Source organism: Aulonocara sp. 'chitande type north' Nkhata Bay, linkage group LG7, assembly GCF_057382095.1.
Source record: "Aulonocara sp. 'chitande type north' Nkhata Bay isolate Kocher_YH1m ecotype deep benthic linkage group LG7, A_spYH_male_GT1.1, whole genome shotgun sequence".
NCBI lineage: Eukaryota > Metazoa > Chordata > Actinopteri > Cichliformes > Cichlidae > Aulonocara > Aulonocara sp. 'chitande type north' Nkhata Bay.
In genome coordinates this window covers 21,763,084-21,786,978 of record NC_141350.1, presented here as the reverse complement: position 1 = coordinate 21,786,978, position 23,895 = coordinate 21,763,084, and the positions used below count along the sequence as shown (strand labels likewise).

At 41.2% G+C, this 23,895-nt stretch overlaps 2 protein-coding genes across 3 annotated transcripts; both read right to left on the bottom strand.

The window, feature by feature from the left end:
* Positions 1-5,737: 5,737 nt before the first annotated feature.
* On the bottom strand, positions 5,738-10,481 carry ppib (peptidylprolyl isomerase B (cyclophilin B)). Its single transcript, XM_086299382.1, has 5 exons — positions 10,256-10,481; positions 8,345-8,458; positions 8,083-8,176; positions 7,450-7,634; positions 5,738-6,150 (listed from the first exon to the last, which is right to left on the bottom strand). Exons 1-5 carry the CDS (start codon positions 10,388-10,390, stop codon positions 6,028-6,030), a joined length of 651 nt encoding a protein of 216 aa, XP_086155508.1. The 5' UTR covers positions 10,391-10,481; the 3' UTR covers positions 5,738-6,027.
* A 2,238-nt stretch (positions 10,482-12,719) lies between these two features.
* adpgk (ADP-dependent glucokinase) lies at positions 12,720-20,383 on the bottom strand. 2 transcript variants are annotated; one of them, XM_086299380.1, is made up of 8 exons: positions 20,188-20,383; positions 18,741-18,983; positions 17,402-17,627; positions 17,235-17,297; positions 16,863-16,983; positions 16,562-16,758; positions 15,505-15,603; positions 12,720-15,358 (listed from the first exon to the last, which is right to left on the bottom strand). In XM_086299380.1, exons 2-8 carry the CDS (start codon positions 18,962-18,964, stop codon positions 14,795-14,797), a joined length of 1,494 nt encoding a protein of 497 aa, XP_086155506.1. In that variant the 5' UTR covers positions 18,965-18,983; positions 20,188-20,383; the 3' UTR covers positions 12,720-14,794. The 2 variants fall into 2 exon arrangements, with proteins under 2 accessions (XP_086155506.1, XP_086155507.1); XM_086299381.1 differs by having other exon boundaries at positions 12,720-15,355.
* Positions 20,384-23,895: the final 3,512 nt, after the last annotated feature.

Below are 23,895 nucleotides of genomic sequence, written 5' to 3'. Positions count from 1 at the left end.
GTCCTCTTTACAACACATCTCATGACAGCATCATATGTTTGTATAGCAGTGATGTTAGATGGTATTGTTAAGTCTTACAGTTTGAGAAATACCATCAATGTATTTGTCAGGCAAACTAACATTCAAACAAACATAGAAACTAAACTAAAACTAATCAATAAAGCCTAAACTGAAACAAGCTAACAGGAACTAAACTCAGTTGAAGACACTTTGAGAGCGCAAACCTCTGCCAAGGGCCCTCAGTCTCAGGGCAGTATTTACATATTTACATTTAAGGGAATTGTTCTGTATTTTCTGTGTATTCGTTTTTTTAATTTGTTCTTTTTAAACATACTTTAAGAAGTTTGCAGTCCATGAAAAACAAGTGTGAAGTGCAGGTTTTGTTATTCACCTTGTTAAGTAACTTGAGCTCTTAAACAATATGATACTACAGTATATTTCAAACTGGGTTCATTCTCTTCCAACTGACAATACTTTCTTTGAAGGTGTAACGCATTTGGGTTTCAACATGAAAGAAAGGCAGATGTGAAATGTAAAAGTGAGGTCAGAGGTCAAATATGGTCAATATGACATAATATTTAGCGTCTCCATATATATTTTATTTTCTATAAGGCTGTATGCTGCCAACACAAACAATAGCTGTAAGAAACATGGTTTTAAAACCTTGAAGGAGAGGTCAGACGTCAAATGTGACATCATATTTTAATCATTATGTGCAGGTTAGGGCTTTCTATATGTTGATAATGCACATCACTTGTAAGAATCATAGTTTTTCAGTTATAAGGCTTTTTGTCAATTTATGACCAATGAATCATTAAGTTGACCTTGAAGGCCTTGATGGATATAAAACTAATTTTAATGGATTATTAACATGACCCCGCTCTACAGCCTACATATTTTCTCAGAAGTCATTTGAAACTTTCCAAGCTATCGTGCTTATAGACAAGAAGAATGACACACACACACACACACACACACACAATACCAAAAACGTAACCTCCTTGGCAGAGGTAACTATACAATTGTACTTAGGCACTGATAGCATTTGGTTTCTGTTAACGAAATATTAAAGTGTGCGTAAAGCAGAAAGTAATAGACGGGCCAATCATTCTTATATCTGTATTCACCCCCTAAGCTCATTTTGAGCCAACAAGAAGCTGCTATCAAACCAATTTAATGTGTTTTAAACCATCTGGCCAGGTTTTAATCATTAAACCCATCATCATGACCCAGTTCATCGATAATGAAATACTAAAGCCCTGACAAGGCCCCCAGGAGTGCAGTGAGCTCTGTCATGAATACAGAACCACCGAGTTGTGTTTGACATCCAGCCAAACTGAACAAGAACAGCTCTGCCTGGCCAAAAGGTAATGACTGCAGTCTATTCAATGCTTTATATAGAGAGCAGATCACAGACACCAAGACATGTGACCTCGGGCTGGAGAGGAAATTTAAATTCCTGGACAAGAACAATGCAAAACACAAAGAAATAAAGTACTACTTTCTTTACGTCCTGAGGAGGCATTGCCTGTGTAAAGACATGATGCCTGTTATCTCAAGTGTTAGGGGCTTAAAATATGTCCGTTTGTATATTAACTGATAGGTTTTTTTTGTTTTTTTTTAAAGTGAACAAACCTGAGGCCTATTTCAACAAAAACTCATCTGTTTTCAGCAAAATGTAAAACACACACCTTTGACTTGTAAATGGTAAATGGCCTGTATTTGTATAGTGCTTTACTAGTACCTAAGGACCCCAAAGCGCTTTACACAACCAGTCATCCACCCATTCACACACGTGTGTCTGTTAATCCACAAACCTTTTACTGAGAATATAAACAGAATATTTTTCAAAAGGCAAATAAAGCATATATGACTTCGGGCGATATTGCCTGGATTATGTTTTCTGATAACAAAGATGAAATGCTGTCAGAAAAATGTTGATACCAGACATAGAGATTGAAAATAAAATTTGCTTGATGAATGAAGTTATAGGTTACTAAAACTAAACTTAAAAAAATCAAACCAAAAATTACTTAACTGAAATAAAATTTATGCAAAGCAGACTGTAAAAAAACTTGTTCAACTTTCATGCCAGGTTGAGCAAATATGACAAGTTGCACCCACAAAAACAAAGCTATCGGTCTAATCTGAACAGAAGGAAATCGTGGAGTTTCCAGATGGGCCTCATAAAACGTTTTTTTTTCTATAGCCAGCCCTGACATCATGGAATATCTTTCAATACTAAAACTGAGGCAATTTAATATCTGCGATTTAATGTAACATAAACAAGAAGGAATAGGAATCAAGAACCAGTTCCTGTGGCAAACTGGTTCCCAGTAGCTCCGTATCTTGGACTTGTTACCTATTGATTGCTCTAATCAGTTCCACTTTCAGTTGCACTAATCGGCAGATTTTAGTTAAGAGGATGAAAAGGGTGGTGCAGTCTACAGAACGAATAAGGACATTACTTTTACTTTTAGTCACAAACAGATGAGAGCTCGAATGTAAGAGAACCAACTGCATTACTAACACAACTTAGCTAGCATGCTAAGGCTAAGCTAGCCAAGAACCCAGAGTGACATTGAAGCCGAGTGAGTGCCGAGCCCAGCCCTGTAGCCTCAGGATTATACTGTTAAATGGTAATTATAAGACAGTGTGCTTCAGGTTACTTTACAGAGAAACGTGAAAGTCAAGTTGTGTAATGAATCATTTTTTCCCTGCATTACATTTAAGAAACGTGTGATTATATGTAATAATTACTTTATGATTTACTGTATGATCCTGATCACAAAACTGAACATTTGACCACAATGCAGGCAATTATTTTGCAAGAATGTAATGTTTTTGATATGCTACTTAGCAATGGTGGTGACACTCAAAGTGGAGTCAGTGAGAGCCCAATGAGAATCAATAAGATATCAATAAGGAATTTCATTGATATGTGATATAGATAATGGAAGTGTAAATATTAAATTCTTATCAATTCTCTCCCTATAAATAAGCACGGGTAACCTCAGTGTTTTATCGGTTTCTTTCATAAATGGACTGGTTAAAGTTAGAACAACATTATATCCTACATCAGCACTCAGAAGCACAGAGGATCTTTCTTTTCAGATCTGGTTCATCTTTAAATAAAATGACCCCATGTAGACCTGTTGTGTATTTCCTGCTGTTAAACTGTGGCAGAGAATAGATAAACACGATGGCAAAAGGGCAGGAGGAGGACGTTCGGCGCTCCTGTGTGACCGAAAGCTTCCATGCTTCTTGTTGTGATTCTCTCCAGTGTTCGTTTAATCTCTTTGACAAAGCCTCTTGCAGGAAGCTATGCCAGATATGTCCGGCCCGTCATGGCTTTTCCAGCAACGCCAGTAAGTGAAGAATAACACAGTTTCACTGAACAAATCCCAATCGTCACAAACAAGGCCAAACTGAACAACAGAGGGTTTAACCAAGACCACGGTTGTGCCAACTCTGGGGCATTCTTTCCATATTTTGATTCTAATGAGTCATACAATGCCTGAGTGAATTTGAGCAAAACAAGGACTTCAGGGCCCAGATCTGCTATTTTGGTCTCCTAAAATATTTTCTTTTGGCCTGATTGTTGACAACCATTTAAAAATCATTTCCCTTAAGGGAGGCCTAGATTTTAGCACTGAAAGCTGTTTGGAGTCTGAAGTTGGAGGACTATAGCTTCACATTACAGTGATTTAATCTTAATTACACTCCAATCAAAGCTTTTCCTCACTCTGTAATTATGCAACTTCACAATCAACAACATCTGAAAATCAGCTTTGCTTTCCTAGTCTTTGAGTGAGTGAGTTTCACACACTTGACAGGATTTTTCTCATTTTAGACATATTGTGCAACACAAGAAAGCAAGAAAGATATCCTGCATATTTGTTTAACATGTGCATTGAAGGTCAAAATTGACTCCAAGATTCCTCACAGGAAGCCAAAGTAATGAGATTCAGAGCAAGTATTTGGTTAGACACATTGTTTCTAGGATCCTCTCCTTTCTTTCTTTCCCTTTTTCATAAAGAGATTTTTACTCTATGTTTCAGGGTGTTTACACTCCTTGTGGAAGAAAACTGTAAGCACACCATCAAATACTATACATCGAAAGAAAGATGTGCTGGGCATGGCTCTTGGAACAGAAGCTGTTTTTGGTTCACAAGCATTTTCCCACTCCTTTCCTCTCCTGTTATCAACAGGAAAGCTGTGAAGCCTAATATTACTTCCCATGTTTCCTTTCTACTCACAATTGCAACCTAAAGCAACACAGTGTTGCATCGTTCAAGGACATTTCATATGCTGCTCGTGTATATTAATGAGCTATTTATGTGCTTCGTATTCGGGGTACATTTATGATTCAAAGCAAATCTTTAATCTAAATGCAAAAAAGGTGAACAGTTCCTGTTAATTTTAACTCAACAGACCGCACCTGTCTACAAACGTGTTTAGAGCGTTGGCTTTGCCACAGGAGCAGCGTGATATTAAAACACATCCCTACTCTGTCTACAGAGTGCAGCTGCTCTTTATTACTCTGCTTCTCTAAAAGAAAAACAGTGGTTACTGGATATAACTCCAGATCTATGAGTAGCCAGTGTCACTGGAATCCAGAACTCAGGTAGATGATGATACCCCATGAAGGTAGTGAGAGGTACTTCATTTTATTTTTTGGAAACTATCCCATGATGCAAAATCTTTGTGCAAACGATGTTTCAACACAGCTAATCAAACATTTATTAGTCATAAAACTTATTTAGGCAAAATTTAGCCGTCTTACATTTTTAAAACCTCGCTGGTGGATTTCTTATGCTCATTCCTGTTTTTGACTAGAGGATGAGGAGCCAAAACCAACTAATTAAATATATTAAATTATTAATTGAATGTCTCAATAATTAACTACAATTACAATTTTGATTAAAGCCAAGTGTGGCACAAATGCCACCAGCTGCTGACAACTTTAAATTCCTTTAACTAGAAGTGTCCTTTAATTGTGTTTAGAGGTGAGGAGCAGGAGCACAATCACATCTTTGTATGTCTGACACACATGACAATGAATGTGTGTTACTTAATTCTCTATTTTTTCCCTTTTTAGGCTCCGTAGTCACTGCTCTGTGGCAGTTTGTCTGACAACTGCTTGCACTGACTGCATAAGCAGAGAAATATTCTGACGTAAAAACAGTTGTGCAAAAGTCTTGAGCCACCCCTCATTACTTTATTTTGCATCCAATGGACCAGATTCTCTAACTTTTTAAAGGTTCTCTTGCCCAACAGTCCTCCAGGTTTTCTAGAGATCTTTCAAAGTTTTTCTTTGAACACCTCCTTGTACCATTTTGACTGTATATTGTAATATGCTCTTCATTTTACGCCACCAGCAGCCTTGACATGTCAGGATTTCACAACGTGGATTGCTATGGTGATGGAGCCGCCTTTGTGAAGAATTGACCTCAGTGCGGCTTCCTGGTTATCAGCTAAACTTATTTCTGTAAAAACCCATACTTTGAGAAATTGTTGAAAATTGTACTTTATTCTGCTCTCTGTGGTGCCGCACTGAGCTTCACACTCTGGTTTCAGTTCCCTGCGATAACAGCAGGCAAGTCGCTCCACCTAGTGCTCACAAGAAGAACTGCGTGACTTCATAAAAACCTTGTGTTAAAACCAAACCGATCTTTTATGTAAATGCATTAAATACATGAGCTTCAAGGAGACCGCAATGAAATGTACACATCAGTTTAACAAAAACTGAAACCTTTATTTCAGATTTCATTTCCTTTTTCTTACAAAAAAAGTGCACCTTGGAATGCTCGTTGTTAAATGGACCCAGTATGTTGTCACGGTTGCTTGAAGTTGATCCTTTTCTGGTGCATTAAGACAGCAGCCACTGAATTACCCCAAACCCCTCCCCCTGGACCACAGAGCCGAGTGTTAAAACGAGGTTGCCTGCACGATTTCTCCTTAAACCCACCCACTTGCCCCCTCCTTCCCCAGTCCGGCTCTCTTAGTTAACCTTACAGCAGCGCTCTACTCCTTGGCGACTGCGAATGGCTTCTCCACTTCAATTTTTCCACAGTCGTGAATGATGACATCTTTCAGAGGTTTGTCACGCCCGTCGGTCTTCGTTTCCTCGATCTTCTTCACCACGTCCTAGAAGATAAAACGATGAACGTACAGTTACATTTTCCCCCTCAACAAGACAATAAGTACATAAAATCAATACAGGGTTAATTTGAAAGAAATGTACTCTTCTTTTGGTCAAAGTTGAGCAATGTACAGTTTAACCCTGAACTACAAAATAAAATTTTTTGAAAGCTTAATAAAAGCATTTGCATAACTTTATATATTGCTACATGCAATTTATGGCCTACAATGCATAGTGCACTTTATTTACAGTTTAAAGAACAAAGTACAGTACTGGAGTAATGTCCTTAATTGTCCATATCTAGAAGTTTAGAAAAAAAAAAAACACACTGTATGATAAATTATAAATTATGTTGTGCTGCTTTGATGTGCAGAGCACACAGTGGTACCACTTTCTACCTTGCATTTACTTTTGATCTCACACCCAGACACGTGGAAAGCTACTAGCAGTTTTCTACTCTTTGAGCACTCAAAGCACTTTCTTACTGCAAGCCTCATTCACACAAACATTTAGTGCTTTTTTTGTTTGTTTTAAAAGCCACACTCACACACACACTGATGATGCCTCAGAAGAAACTCAGAGTTTAGATATCTTGCCCAAGGATACTCTGACATGCAGACTAGAGAAGCCAATGAGGGATCAAACCGCCAACCTCCTGATTAGTATACAACCCACAATCTCCTGAGCTACAGTTCCCCCATCGGGTCAGTAAGCTGGCTCAATGATCTCATGTAGTCTGTAGCGCCCCATTCTGGTTTTCTTAAAGTTTGTGAAAAGAAACCAAACTACGGGAAAAGCAACAAGTTTAGAAACTCAAACCGACTTCGTATGAAAGCATCGACTCAAAAGGACACAGACAAGCTCGCGCCAGCCTGCCGAGAATTCCAGGCATGTCTGGACTTGCGTACATCCGCAGTGACTCCTTGGCGTCACACATGCCTAAACTGGGTCAAAGATCTGGGAACAAAGGCGGCAGCAGCAGCAGCATGCAACTGTTATTTATGTTTGCACGGGCTCACCTACAAAAACTCTATACAGTTTAGGCAGATTTTACTGACTGGGGCTGTTTTAGTTGTCTCGGCTTAAACTTAACAGCACATATGTGTGCCTGATTTATAAGAAGGGAAATAATTTTATTGCAATTATTTTATTTTCCCCAATTGCTAAACCTGAGTAAGAAATTGAACAATAAACTGATCAACTGTCTGTTTTAGTAGCTCAGATCAGCTCCTAGAATTCATATTTCAGGTGATAATTTCCCCTGAACCCCTTCAGCCATTTACATGACTCGGTGTCACACTCACCATGCCCTCCAGGACTTTTCCGAACACCACGTGCTTCCCATCCAGCCATGGAGTCTGAACTGTGGTGATAAAGAACTGGGAGCCATTGGTGTCCTTGCCAGCGTTGGCCATGCTGAGCCAGCCGGGCCCGTAGTGCTTCAGCTTGAAGTTCTCGTCAGGGAAACGGTCTCCATAGATGCTCTTGCCTTCAAAGAGAAAAAGGTTTATATATTAGCCATTTCCACTCCCTCCCTGCACTGACCTTTGCAACTCATTTGAATGGCCTGATTGCTGCAAACGCTTATCTTCACTTTAATTATTCAGGAACGCTGAAAGCAGTCGCTCTCGGAATGAACTCGACCAGTAAAGCCACAAAAATGGTAAAGGAGTGTTTGTGAGCTGAACAGGCTCTTAGCACACAATAGATATGTTGATGCCGACTGTCTTTGGATTTGGCTAGAATTGAATGAGTAACCTTTTACTTGCCAAACCAATGTGCTAACCACACTATGGACAGAGAGACTTAACTATGTCGGCAGATTGTGATTACGTGCCTAACCCCAGCCCTGGTACATTGTAAGCCCAGGACAGTGAAAATGCAAATTAATTCCTGCTAGAAAAAAAAAATAAATCTGTCAAGTCCTGACGTCTCACCTCCAGTGCCGTCTCCTCTGGTGAAATCTCCACCCTGGATCATGAACTGCTTGATGACTCTGTGGAATTTGCTGCCCTTATATCCAAATCCTTTCTGTTCAATTGCAAATTACAAAAAATTATCATGAGCACCACTTGAAACATCTGAAATGAATGAGCAGAGAAATACTGATTTTAGTTTCTGCCCATTTTGACCAAATCACCTCCTTCAGTTTATTCACAAATAAAATGGTCAATGGTGACAAAAGAAATGGCTTCTCACCTCTCCTGTTGCCAGGGCAGCAAAGTTGTCAACTGTTTTGGGAACGGTTTTCCCAAACAGTCCGATGACAACCCTTCCAACGTCTTCATCACCAATTCTAATGTCGAAGAAAACCTATTAAAAATACATTTAAAAAGGCAGTTAATAAAATCATTTTACACATGTTTTTGTTTGTTTTTTCAAAAAAATGATTTTTTTAATGGATTTCCATCCATCCACATTCTTCTGCAGGCATGACGGTAGTACTCCAAGCAGAGTAACCCAGCGCTCACTGTCCCAAGCTACCACTGCCATGATCTTCAGCAGGACACAGACAGACAGCATGTCCTCCGTCCGGCCAGAGAAGGAGGCGTCCAAATGCTTTAACATTTGCATCATTTTAGGCAAATGCAGCGGCTCAACTCTGAACCTTACGTTCCCTGCCCCCCAGTTCCACTATTCACCAGAAGACTGGATCCAGAACTCAAGCTGTGTGTGGAGGTGAGCCCAGCTACATCTAATTTTAGTTCTCAATCTCTTGAACTAGCTCTGCCTCCTTCCTGGGAGAGGTGATGTCCTGATTCGTGACCCAAGAACCAGGTTACCAACCCAGGATCAGTGCTCAAAGCCCCCTCCCCCCCTCCACAGCTTGAGCCAAGTCACTGATATTTAACAAAAAGTAAAAACTGGTGGGTCAGAATACTTAAATAGGTAGTTTATGTTCTCCACAACACTGAGAAGATTAAACTCCATGTAATTTAATGAACTGACAGCTGCAACCTAACCTCCCCGAGTAGTTTTCCTGCAGACACTTCCATGTGAAATTATAAGACTTTTAAAGACTGCTCATGTAAGCAAAGCAAGAGGAATCATTAGACTGAAGTTTTTTGTGCCTTTCTTCCCTTTGAGGTTGTCAAGGCACTTGCAGTTATTTGGTGGTAGGTCTGAAGAACACATTTAGTACATTTTTCTTCATCTAATGACCAAAAACAGCAAAATGCAGATTTTGAGTCTGGGGAAATCTCGCTACTGAAGGACAATTTTAATTTTCAAAATATCCCTGGTGTTTTTTTTGTTGTTGTTGTTGTTGTTTTTTTGGTTGAATATCAATCTTATAAGACCTGCAACATAAAAGTCCCGATGGTTAATGTGTGAAGTCGTATAAAGACTAAAAGGGTTTCCCCCCTCTTTTTTGTATTATAGTATAAAATATAACACCGAAATATCGTTTCAGCTGGCTTCATTATTGCGAGAAGTCTAACTAACATGTTCAGCAGTTTATTTATTCACCTACGACATCCTTTGATTGCATGATAAAACCACGGGAGGAAAAATCTTGCTTAAATTCAACTCTGACCTATGACACCACATATTATACATTTATCTAATAATGAAAGCAACTACTTGATGTTACTTATCGGGTTTTATAGTGAGTCTGTTCCAACACGATGGCTCAGTTAACGGCCAGTTTAGAGCCTTCTTCAATCTGTAGACGTGGACAAACCAGACACAATATGCCAGACAAAAACACCCGAACCCCACACAGCTGCAGTTTTATCTCTTTATATTAGATAAATAAATGAACAGATAAGGAAAAGCCAAAGAAAGGTGGGGCCATTTATGAACAATGTGTTTGAGATAGTTAAGATAAAGGCCTAACATTCTTGGCGAGCTAGCTCCATGATCTCCATGGACAGCTAGCTCTGGGATATTAGTCCATCAGCGTCAGTTTAGTCCTGACCTCACGGAGTGCTCTATAAATGCAATCACAGCTGATATCGGAAAAGCTTAAACGTCTGCTAGCTTAGCCAAGCAGACGGCGTCCTGCAGGCCAGCTTGGTTGTGACGTGGCTTTATAAGCTGCAGCTTCCCGTTAGCATCAGTGCACAGCGAGAAATAAGAGCAAAGATTTCTGCTAAGGCTAACACCCACCTTCGCTGTTACTTTGGGGCCTTTCTTCTTCTCGTCAGCAGCCGAGCCATTCGGGAAAGCGAGAAAAATCAGGGATCCCACAATAACTGTAACAGCTATGAGGAACTTCATCTTTCTCTCACAGAGTCTAACCATCAACGAGAAAAAAAATTAACAGCCCGGGAACGGCCTGTTAGCGATGCTACGTTTATAAAGGGCCGGGGGGAAGGAGTGAGTGGGTATCCGGGGGTGGAGACTGTGGAGGCGCCCTCTCCAAAGGCTACAGGCCGGCTCGACCACACAGGGGCGGAGTTTCAACCCTGCGCAGAGACGCACGGAGCTTTGATTGGATCACGTACCGGATAAGCCAATCAAATGTAGACGCGTAACATTCATTTTTTTTTTCTTTTTTGAGTGTTCAAGTATTCCTAACAATGGAAAAGAAATGTTTCCGTAAGAAACGTATGGACGATGGGTTTTCTTGTCCTTACACAGACCAGTTTCTGCCAGGCTCACTTTGTTACCGATATCATTCATCATAAACAAGGTTTTATACCTGCAGATAAAAATACAAGTTGCCTTAAAAATGTGTTTTGCTTTGTGTTTTTCAGTTTTAAGTTTTGTCATATGCAAGTTAGCACAGGGTCAACATTGCAATGAAATGTGTTTGAGTCAGCAGTCACTCAGCAGCATGATACAGTAGGAGAAAATATAATAAAATAAAATAATAAAAAATAGAAAAATAGTAAGGAGCAAAATGTTAGAGAGACATTGTAAAAGAGAAAAGATGACTAAATATATATGTATCTATAAATATAAATATATGTACACTAGTGATTAAATAAGAAAATCTTGAAAAGAAATATGACGGGAGGGCAGATGGGATGTTGCACAGGAATGAGCAGCAGAAAATTACAGTATTGCACTTTTAAATATAAATATCAATAACAATAAAGTGAAGTGACCAGTGCAGATTAAACAGAGTACTTGTGAAGCTGTAGGGTAGCTTCTGAGTGCTGTGTTGTGTGTGTTTAAGTGTTGTGGTTGAGGTGTCGTATGGCTTGTGGTAAAAACTGTTTTTGAGTCTTGTAGTCCGAGCAGACAGGCTCCTGTAACGTCTGCCAGATGGTAACAAGGAGAACAGCTGATGTGCTGGGTGGCTGTGGTCCTTGATGATGCTGTGTGCTTTACAGAGGCATCGCTGGAGATAAATGTCCTGAATGGCAGGAAGCCTTGTGCCAGTGATGTGCTCTGCTGCCTTCACCACCCTCTGTAGTGATTTACGGCTGCTGGCAGAGCAGCTTCCGTACCAAACTGTGATGCAGCTCGTCAGCAAGCTCTCAATTGCACACCTGTAAAAATTTGAGGTGATGTTGGCATTCATGCTAAACTTCCTCAGCCTCCTCAGGAAGTAAAGCCGCTGGCGAGCTTTCCTGATAGCAGTGTCTGTGTGAAGGGTCCAGGAGAAGTCCTCAGCGATGTTGACTCCAAGGAACTTGAAGCTGCTGACCCTTTCGACCTTGACACCGTTGATGTGGATGGGCTGGTGTTCTCTGACTGGTCGTTTCCGGTAGTCCACTATCATCTCTCTAGTTTTGCTGATGTTGAGAGTCGGGTTATTTTCCAGGCACCACTCGTACAGTGCCATCACCTCCTCTCTATAGGCCGTCTCATTATTGTCTGTGATGAGGCCTATGATGGTTGTGTCATCCGCAAACTTGATGATGATGTTGGACTCTTGTTTAGCAACACAGTCGTGTGTGAACAGGGAATATAGGAGGGGGCTAAGCACACAACCCTGTGGCTTACCTGTGTTTAAGATGAGTGATGAGGTGTGCTTACCAACTCTCACCACCTGGGGCCTGTTTGTGAGGAAGTTTAGAATCCATCTGCAGATGGATGTGGTGGTCTTTAGGCACACAAACCACTGATACTGTAGACTACTGAGACAGCCAACCAGGGTCTCAATGAGTCTGGCCTTATTACACTAATACATTTATGTAACTAAGGAAGAGGAAGGAAAAAAAATATAAGGTTGGACTAGATTCAAACCCAGGACCTTCTTACTGTGAGGGGACAGCACTATTCACCCAAAAGTGTAACACAAAACAACCTAAATGATATCCTAAAGGCCACAAAGAGACACAAACATGATCAACAAGACAGAAAACAATCACAAATACAGAAGAGATGCAACAAAAAAATAAAAAACTACCACAAAAACACAAAGCATGCACATGCAACTAAAGTGAGAAGCAAAACAAGAGACAGAATATCTACAAACTAATGGAAAAGCACCAATAAATGAATAAAATGACCAGAAAGCTATGCAAAATGCTGGAAAACTAACAAAAAAAAATAAAAAAAAATAAATCATACTAGTGTGGCTTGAAGAAGTCCAACCCCTTTTTTTCCAAGCTCCTTAGCCTATAGAAAATTTCATGTCACATAACACCAGAATGGGAATCAAATCATGCAGTTCAAGTACAGAGGAGACTCAGATTTATTTATTCGCCACCTAACAGCACTGATCCATCAACACCGTGTTTCTGGACCCTTTACACATTTATTGAACCACAAATGCAAATTACCTCACAACAGCATCTAATTTCCATTTTAAGACAAATGTTCCACTGTAAGTTCATCAATTGATTTTATTTTAGCAGGTAAATGATGAGAAACAAATAAAACAAACCCATTAAGAAATAAAGGGGGGAAAAAACTTCTTAAAATTCTGTCTATCAGGACTCATTATCTCTTACAGCCCACACAAACACACGTAATATTCTGCATCACCAGTCGCACGACACACACTTCTCTCTCTCTGTATACATTTTAATGACAAATGCAAATGACAGAAATGTTAAAAACATGCAAGACGTAATATGAAGTATGTGAAGTTGAACAGATTGTACTTGCTCAAAAACAGAAAGAAAGAAAGAAAGAAAGAAAGAAAGAAGCAGGAGTTTTGAGAATTCAGCTTACATTCACCTTCTCGGCAAACCTGCCGCCTCCGCTAGTGCAAAGAAACGGTCCTGCTAAACGAAAATGTCACTCTCGTCTGTGTCATAGGGTTGCATTAAGACTCCATTATTATTATTGCGTGCCTTTAGTGGCCGTCTGAGGTATACAAAACATTATTTTACATACTGTAAGTGATACAGAAACCAGTAACAAGAACCCATGAAGAAGAATCTCCTTATATGCTAGGGCTGTAAGCAGAGGAGTCATACTGGCCAGCTTTCACTGATTCAAGCCGATCGTGTGACATGATTAGAGGTTGTATGACTGAAACAGGAAAAAAACTGCAGTAACTCTGACAACGTCTTTTACTTGTTTTATCTCTAATGAGGAGCTACTGTGGCAATTACAGTCTGAAACAAGCGCCTTTTGGATTGACTGCCCCTCGAAAATAGAAGAATTAAACTACAGGTCTAAGCCCTCAGTGACATCAGACAGAGCCAAGAAAGAAAAGAGAAAAACAAACAAACAAACATCCGAAACCAGGTGTTTAATGCAGCCCAAGTTCAGCTTTTATCTTACGGGGATTACCTGAACGTAGGACGTCATAATTTTTGCAATTTCGGCCCGGTTTAATATGAGCATCAACCCTTATTAACAGTATACACGGGACAGATGAAAGATAAGCAATAACAGGTCCATTTTAAGTTAAATAGCTGGTATCTCACTGTAAACAGAGCTTTACTGCATAAAGAAGGACCCGCTTCAGAAGCATATTTCAAGTCGCCATATGAGACTTTCTTATTCATTATTAAAAAAATAAGGATGTTGCTGTAGAGGTTTCAAGCTTAAAATGTCATTGTATGCCAGAGTGTTTTGGTCAAACACTAGAAAAACAAACAAACAAACAAAACACAAGTTGTCACAGTCTAGTGTTTTCTCTGTGCTAAGAAATAATATAAAGTCAAAGTCAAGTATGCTTAGATAACATAGATAACAGTTCTTAGTGTAAATAAGTCAGACACTGAGTAATGCTTGATAAACATGACAGAATAACCCTTTAAAGCTGTTCTATTGACTAAGCTCTATGCACCCAAAGTTGAAGAAGCAAATCTATCGCTTAACTCTACCACATGGTCACATGTGCATCCGTTTCCAGTTTCAGCTGTTCGTGTCACAGCTTCAAGGTCATTTTTGTTTCTTCAGCTCTATAATATGGATAAAATATTTAACAATAACTTCTCGTGTATTTTCTCAAGGCACAGCATACTGAAGATATGCAGGTCAGAAGGAAATTTTGCTGAGCCGACAAAACTCTTTGGAGTTTGCGAAGATGGCTTTCGAACTGCATCCAGTGCATAGCCTCAAGCCTCAGGCCACCTCGCGGCAAAGTTCGACCTTAGTTTCTGTGTCAGCCCGAACAAAATGAAGGAGGGACAACCGAGGGGATCAGGGCAGGCTGGATGAGTCCAAGGGCTGGATTTAAAACTGGAGATCTGGCAACTCCATCCCGTCGACCACGGTAGGAGTTGAGACCTCTCCGGTTCTTTTAAGCTCCTCTCACCGTCTGCCATGCTGACAGTCCGCTGGAAGCAAACCTCAGAAAGGCTGCTGGGGAAGTAACTCTGAGTAAAGCAGTCCCTCTGCTGAGATGGCATCCCCGAGCCCAACTGTCCGAAGCGGGCGCTTGCAGACCAGCACCGGTGTGAAGTAAAAGGTGACGTTTCCGCGGCGCCACACTGTAACAGGCTCTGCTGGGTTCAGGGACAGCTGCTCCCGGGGCTCCATGTGGGAGCTATAAAACTCCAGAGGGGCTCTGAGCTCCACCTTGCTGACATCGACAGACTGGAGGCCACAGGCCTGATTGCAGGCCACCCGCGCTCCGGCCATCACCGCCGCCACCTGGTTCCCCCAGTATCCGTCTACTGTAACCAGAATGTGGTAGGCCAGCGTGTGGAAGTGGATCCGAGTGAGATCGGCTTCTGACGATGGCTCACTGCGGCCGTGCTGCTCCAGGATCCACAGGAGGATGTCGCTGACCCGACCCACATCCGGGATGCCTTTCCAGGCCTCCATTTCTGAATGAGGTCCCTCTCCGGCCTGAGAGAGGAAGAGCAGCTCCTGCTCGTTCAACCCAATGGAGCTGACAATGGGCATAACCTGCTAACAGGAATCAGGAAAACAAACAAACAAACAAACAAACTTTAAATATACAGAACTCCACGGGGATGTGAAGACACTAAGCACATGAATCTTTGCTGGAAGAGATTTTGTTAAAACTCAGAGCCACAGCTGCGCTCCACATGTACCTCCTGCATTATGCTGTTCATGTAGTCTTTGTCGGTCATGCTCGCCAACTCCAGGTGGATGGGAATGTCTTTACGGATGTCAGATATGGCCGAGACAGCCTGCAGACAGGAAGCAAAGATCCCAGAATTATATAGCATAAACCTTCGTCAAGGCAGCTCAGTCTCAGGCCGGTGTTTACGTCTAAGGGAACGTTCTTACACTTATTTGGATCCAAACTGTAACATGACAGTTAGAATCCACATATATCATTCCCTATATGCCTACGGTGTCACTACACACACCAGCAGTGAGAAACATAGTTTTAAATAGATCTGTATAGCAATATTATCATTTGACTTCAGATCAATCTGTTGATCTTAAAGGAAAGGTCAGAGGTCAAATATGACATGATATTTTAAATCTTTACTGTCTATATGGCGACACACTTGTAAGAATTATCAGGCAGTTATAAGGCTTTTTATCAATTTATCAATCATGAAGTTGACCTTGAAGACTTCGGTGGATGGCAGCCAAATTTGAATGTATTATCAACATGACCTCGCTCCACACATCTACAAAGTTTGATCAGAATTCATTCAAAACTTTTCCAGCTATTGTGTTTACAGACAGAATGACATGCACGCACACAAATGCTGCCAAAACCATAACCTCCTTGGCAGATGACCTCAGATTATTTTAGTCATGAACACACAGATAAACTGATGAATAATTGATACAAAGCATCTTCTATCCCCTCGTTACAACAGTGCTTCAAACAGAACTGAAATAGATTTGTGTAAGAAGTGGGTGCAAGGCTGTGTGTGTGTGTACACGTACGAAGAGAGGCACTTTTTACATTAAATAAACTCAATCAATAAATAAAAACATATACACTTCTTGCCTGCTGGATATACTGCTGTCTCTCTATTATTGCAGGGTCTTTACAATATAAAGCACCGACTACCGTGAATCTGTGTTATACCAAGAAAACTGAACTGCGTAACAACAAATAATAATGAAGATTAAAGTTTAATAAACTAAACATGAAAGCAGAAGATGAGCTTAAAGCCAGCTGACCTCTTTCAGCCGCTCCTCCCACAGCTCTCGGCCCTGACCGTCCATCATGTGGAGCCCAGACAAGACGACAAGCTCGGGCTGGAACTCTTCCAGGCTCACCACAAAAGTCTCCAGTGAGCTCATCTTCCCGTTGGACATGTCGTGAGAAAAGATGAAGCGGTTGGCTTGAGGTGCCTGAGTTGAACCCCATTTCTCACCTGGAGACAGAGAAGAGGAGCACATGCACACAGCTGTGATATTACTCATCCAGGCTGAAGTGAGGGAAGAAATCTTGCCCGGGCTGCAGCGTCTTCTTCTTTACCTGCTTTATACTCCAGGATGAGGTGAAACTCATCCGTCTCCTGAAGGGAATCTGGGGGAACAATTATCTGCTCATCCAACATCTCGTGAAGTTTAGGACCAACTGGACCACAAAGCAAAACCTGTTACATAAAACAATATTTATAAGCTCTTCATCCAGATACTCTAAACTTCCCCAGCCTGGCTACCATTTACTTATTTTTGTGCCACTTGCTTAGAATAAATTCCTGGATCTGTGACAGAGATGCTCTAATATCCAGAATTACAGTGTTATAGCGTGTTTGGAGGGCTACCAAAGCAAAAAGCTAATGCTTCTAAATAAATGAAACGTTGTGTACGTGTTTAAGACAGAAATATCAAACTGCTGGTCTACCATCAGATCAGGGTATGTTGCAAGCTTCTGAGCAATCAGGGCAGCATTTCCTCCCACGTAGAACTGGAAGACGACACAAAGATTTTTTGAGAAGGAAGTATTTATTTTAAAAAACATTAAAAGAAATAAAGGAAACAGCTGCCTGAGGAGTAAAGCAGCCCTCTTGCCTTTGCATTGGGGTACTCTGCTGCTGCACGCGCAATCCTCTGAAAAGCCTCCCTGTCACTGAAGAAGCGCTCAGCGGCCGCTCCACGCCCCATGTAATGGATGAAAGCTTCCTTCAAGTCCTCTTTGGAGTGCAGCACTTCGTGATCCTGGCCGATGCCAGGATCCACAGCCAGAGCCTGCAGGAGTGAAACTCCTGAGACCACCACGTCCACGCAGGCATTTACCCTTAGAGAGGCAAGTACAGACTACGGGTTATTTCACGGGTAAATCCGACAAAATGACCAAACTGGTGATGTTAAAAAGGAGGCAAATCCACCAGTGTGGTGTCAGTGTCACAAAACAAGTAACAATTCCTTCATTAAAAACATCAGGGTTTTGTACAGATGCAAGGAAAACTTGCTTTAAAGGTACTTTTTGTAGTTCCCCTATCACATTTAACTAACACACCAACAGGGGGCAGAATTACACCAATGGGTGTGTTGATGTTTTTGAATGTTTACTAATTTCTTTAAGCCTTTAAAACAGAGGTTTGACGTTAATGGCACTTATGGAAAATTGTCATACCCCACGTAGCCTGTGGGTCACAGTAAATGTTGTATTCTTTATGTTAAGAGCAAAAGTAAGGGAATTTGAAACCTGCATATTCTAATCTACTAACACAGGTGAATAAAATGCGAGTGGATACCAAACAGCTCAACTGTTTATTTAAGAGCAATCACAAATCTTTTTTGGTATTTTGTTTGACTTTTCCTGATTGGTGGAGACAAAACACTATTAGTGTTCTGCAATTAATTGAAATCATGGCTTGCAAGAGTAATGAGAACGCTCAAAACTTATAAAATGCAAAATCAAGAAAATTGTATTTGAGAATCATCAGTGGACATCCAGATAAGCTGAATTGGTTTTACCACTCATGTTAAATAAAGCATCTCTTCCTGGCGTCACAGCAGTCCTGGATGCAACTATCCTACCACTTCAGTGGGACTTCCGGTGTATTGTTTCACTTCTCCCACTTTAAAAAAAAAAAAAAAAAAAAGGGGGGGGGGGGTTCCATCCCCCCAGTGGGCCGTCCTTCAGCTTCAGCCAATCATCTTTTGCCATGTGATAATCTGGTTGCGTTTATTGGCCATTCCAAAGCAGGCTACAGGTTGCAAATGACTTAATTCTCTTAGACACCTCCTTCTCCTCAGCTCTGACTCATGACAACACATTCCTTCACACTGGCAGAGCAGACTACAGCCTCTTCATGTGCACAGCACCTTCAGGTGACACGCCTGAGTAAATGCACAAATCTATTTCTTACAAAGACCTCTGTTAATGTTTAACTCTGTGACTCACCCCACTGCCACTCTGCTCCACTGCCGGGTTGGTAGAGTTATCAGAGCCTCCCAGGCGCTGGAGATCACCCGCTCCAAGCTGTTCTGACTGTTCAGGTTTTGAGATGAAGTCTGGAAGTTGGGCAGGCTGATGTACTGCAGGATCTGCTCTGGCAGCTCTGGACTGCCGTAGAAATAGCCAACGGCTAGTGCCAGCAGGGCCGCTACCAAAGCCTTCCTCCACATGATGCTCTCCCACACACTCCTGAGACAAAGGAAGTCGGACACTCTCGCTTTAATATTAACCATTGGTATTCAAAACTCATCCAGTCATGCAGGAGATGTTTCATATATTTATACAAGCTGTAACATTTTCTTAATCTTGCAGGTTTCTTAACTAAAAGTATTTGGTGTTATCTATTAATGGATTGACAAAAAAAAACAAAAAAACAAAAACAAACAAAGAGCAGCTTTTTAATTATTTTTAATTTTAAAAAATGTAAAAAAAATAAATTAAGAAATCAGATCACCGTAAAAGTCTAAATTCCTCTAAATGTCTTGTATCACACTGGAATTAAGACAGGGGCTCCAACAACTGCAGTCCCTCCAATGGCCACTTGAGGAATCAGTCCTCTACTAAAACATCAGGTTTAACACCAAAATAAATAGGTTTACAGCCTGGCACAGGACAAACAAACACACCCACAACCTTACCTCTATGGATAGTGTCCTTCAATTAAATCAACATTAGATGTTGTTGTTGTTTTAAACATAACATCGATTTGCATTTTGCTAAGGCTCAAAGATAAAGGTACATTTCTGTTTCGCACAAATTTGCTACTTTTTAACTTTTAAATCTGCAAGTTTGTTTATTGTAAATTTCCACATTTGTTTGTGGACATTTCTTTCATCCAGTTATGATTCGTAAATTGATTTATGTATAATGAACTATACTATACTACTATACAATGACCCCCTTCAGTCCCCCAGCCTCTTATTTATTTATTTTAACCTAATACAATTCACATTTTCTGATTCAGATTGTCTCAGTTGATACGATCCAGATTGACACCAAGATGAAACTGCAGGTTTAAAATATGATCTCCGTGTTTCGTGCTAATAATACCAAGAGTTGCTCTGGTAGGCACAGGGAGCCCATTGCCCTCTAAGCTGCAAATATACTGTGCACATTAATGCATAGTATGCTGGGTTAATTTAGTGCAAACGTGGACACACAGAATGTGTTAGCTAACACGCTAGCAGCCCTCAGGCTGTATGTTTGCTCACAGTTTAGCAAAGATAATCTGCATGTAGCAAGTAGCTTTAGCTAGTCGGGGTTATTCGGAGATCTCATTTAGAAAGGAGGCTCGCAGCCAAACACTTGCTGTACAGTCGGATCAGTTTAACAAACAGCTCTTGTTACAATCGAAGTAGCCAAAGCTTCACTGTAAGTTGTCAGCGGCACGTACCGAAAATCTGCTTTAAAGGGATTCAAAGTCTGTCAGTCACGAAGAAGATCCAGCTTCCTGGTAAGTCACACAAAGTAGGTCCAGACACCGGAAAACTACCGGTGTATAGAGGGAGCGGCAGCTGAAGAAGTCGGTACAAGTCATTCAAGGAACACGGAGTGGGGAAAAGACGGCAGACCGCCAGCAGCGGCTTCCGTCTACCGTAACGCGCATGCGCTACTCCACGCTGCATTGAAGTACTGTTGTTAAAGTGGGAAGAACAGGAAAAAAACGTTTCTACTTAGGAGGATTAAATTTTACTCATCAATACAAGATGGTTATTCCAGCTCAAACCGTCAAACTCGGTTTAGTTTATAATCCCAAGTGACTGGAACCAGTTAAAAAAATAATGAAATTTTAATTGCAGTTTTTACTTTTATCTCATTTAACTAATGTCACTTCACTGTAATAGCCTAGGGCCTGAGACACAACCAAGATCACAAGCATTAGTGAAAGACACTCCTTATCAGACTGCTTTAAAAATCCCAAATGACAGAAAGCATTATTTATTGTTAAATCCTTTGGTGAGGATAGGAGGGAGGTTGGCCCGCTTCAGGCGTCTCAGGAAGTGGAGGCGCTGCTGGGGCTTTTTGGTGATAGAGGTGGTGTTGGTGAGGTGAGGTCGTCTGAGATGTGAACTCCCAGGAACTTGATGCTGTTAACAGTCTCTACAATGGAACCTCGGATGCTGAGTGGTGTGTGGGTGGAGCGAGTCTTCCTGAAGTCGAAAATCACCTCCTTGGTTTTGTCCACATTCAGTGACAGGTTGTTCTCGCTGCACCAGTACGCCAGCTGCTGAACCTCATCTCTGTACGCCGACTCGTCGTTGCTGCTGATGAGTCCAACCACGGTTGTGTTGTCAGTGAACTTGATGATGTGGTTAGAGCTGTGTAGGGCGGTGCAGTCGTGTGTCAGGAGAATGAACAGTGGGCCGAGAACACAGCCCTGAGGAGCTCCTGTGCTCAGCCTGATGGTGCTGGAGATGTTGTCGCCGATTTGGACGGACTGAGGCCTCTCTGACAGGAAATCTAGTATCCAGTTGCAGAGAGAGGTGCTCAGTCCCAAACTTGCTGAGTTTAGCTCACTGATATCTGTGCATTGTATAAGTTTTGGGTTGTAAGGTCATACTTCCCATAAAGCCCAAAGAAAGCATACTCTTCTGACTTGATTGGTTTGTTTCTTTTATTCAGAGTGAAAAGGTTTGACCTGGTTCTGAAACAAACAAAATAGGAAGCCACTCAAAACCCCAGCCATATAACATCTTTACAAGCAAGCACAAGTCCTGCCTGAACTGCTTGTTGTTACTTCCTACTTCTTACTTCAAGCAAAGTGGGTGTGGCAGCTGTGCAGAAAAATAAAGACTGCACTTTTTTTTACTGTATTTGCCACACTCAATCACTAATTTATATATTTTTAAAAAATGCATTAGATTGGGTATTCAAATTATTTCAAAGCCTTTGTGGATATCAATATTGTTTTTAATCGAAACACTTGAACCCAAACCAGGCTTTAGAAACAAAGTTTAGAAAGTTTCTAGAACGGAGTGCTGCCAGAAACATTAAATGACCAAAGACAACAAAGTACAACTTCAGATGCTTGGGGCCAAAATATGAAATAAATATGAGTTAAAGATAAGGGAACCCAGAGACCAGAAACACAAACTAACCCTTTATATTCTTAACACACCTTAGGCGGATTTAAGATTTTCTTTTCAAATGTTGATAGAGGGGAAAAACATGGTCACCTGTGCAGAAGAGCAGGAGCAAAGCAGTTCTCTGCATAAACAGAGCAGATAAGCTAGTCCATGTGTATTACTATATCAATGAAGACCCGTGCAACAGTGTTGTGCATCAGCTGCAGATGGAATAGAGTGGATCCGGTAATGCCTGTTTAATGCAGTAGTTCAGTGTGGAGAAGATTGGTGCCGTCTTAAGCTTCAGTTTCAGAAAACTGTTATTAGTGTCTAGTTATAGCCACTGTAGTATTTGGGGGACCAATAACAAATTCTGAAAGCATTTGTTGTCACTCCAGTAATCCTATCTCCGTATCCACAGGGGGAACTGGCTTATGATTGTAAACGGATACATTTCCAACCTAAAGATAGAAAGTGTCTACACAATAATTCTCAGATTGTTACTTCCTACTTCTTACTCCAAGCAAAGTGGGTGTGGCAGCTGTGCAGAAAAATAAAGACTGCACTTTGAGAAGAGCAGGAGCAAAGCAGTTCTCTGCATAAACAGAGCAGATAAGCTAGCAGCTAGCAGATAAGCTAGTCCATGTGTATTACTATATCAATGAAGACTAGGGTTGCCAACCGTCCCTTAAAAAACGGAATCGTCCCGTATTTAGAAACAAAAGTTCACGTCCCGTATTGAGCTAATAAGGGACGCACTTTATCCCGTAATACAGTGAGAATCAAAAGTAGTCTATAACTTTTAATGGAATTAACACTTTGTTTGAAAACATAATTCCCAGCCCCTCTCCTGCTTTGTGACCAATGCGCTGACAGCACACTTATGACAATTCGAGTATGACAAGTCAGATTATCGCTTATCTCATTGGTCGAGGAAAGGTCGCTTACGGAGAAAATACCGGCCAACAGGGAAACAAACGCCGACACTGCGGTGCAAGTCTCGGACGGCACACTGTGCCTCCATAAAATGAAGGTTATAACAGAAAATCTGTCGCTCTCTCTCTCTGTCTGTCTTTCACTCACACAGACACGCACACCGCCACCATCAACTTTGCTAAATTGCTAATGAAAAACATTAATAAGGCAGCTGTGATTGAGCAACAGTGTAAATCCAACTATTTTCACGGTTGTTGTGGTCGTGATAATTTTGTGATGCCACATCGAAAAGGCTCGGATGAGCTTTCCAAAGTTCTACAAGTTGTGCCTCCATCGCTTGTGTCCAGATCACACGCTGCACAGCCGTGCTGCTCCGTCTTTTTCACCGACGTTTACGTGTTTGCGCGTGAGCAATGTGAGCGCCTGTGGTGAGACCCTCACGAGCGATTGATGATCGGGAGCTGCTCGAGGTGTTAATCGCTTCTCGTTACCCCACGTATACTACACGATGCACGATGAAGGCCAAAATCGGGCCGATCACCAAATCGGTCGCACGACTCAAAAATCGGCTCAAAATGGGCCAAAAATCGCACAGTGTAAGCCCAGCGTTAGAGCAGCAATGTTTGTTCCCCTCAGAGAAAGAAAAGAAAAAAGGCTGCAAAAGTACAGGGAGGAATGGGAAAAGGAAAACACCTGGCTGGAAAAGTGCACTATAAAGCGCACTGCACTGTGTGCTGGCGCACTTTTTCCATAGGCATGCTTCTAATGGTGGGCACATGAAGAACACGAGGGGCGTGAAAGCTCGGGGAACCCTTAACCAATTTCTTGTCCACCAGGCATGGCAGAAGCAGATATGGTATGTAAACACTGGTTTGTTTTTTTAAACCCTCTGGTTAAGGTTAATATGGGCATGTGCAGTGAATATCAGCGCTATGTGGCCAGAAGTGTAATAATATAATTTATTTTGTGTAATAAACAACTGCAAGGATAAATGATTACAACAAATAGATGACTAATACATAAAAGTAATACATAGATGAATAATGATGATGAGTTATGATGCGTAATCATGGGAACAAGTGGGTTTACAAACAGGAGCA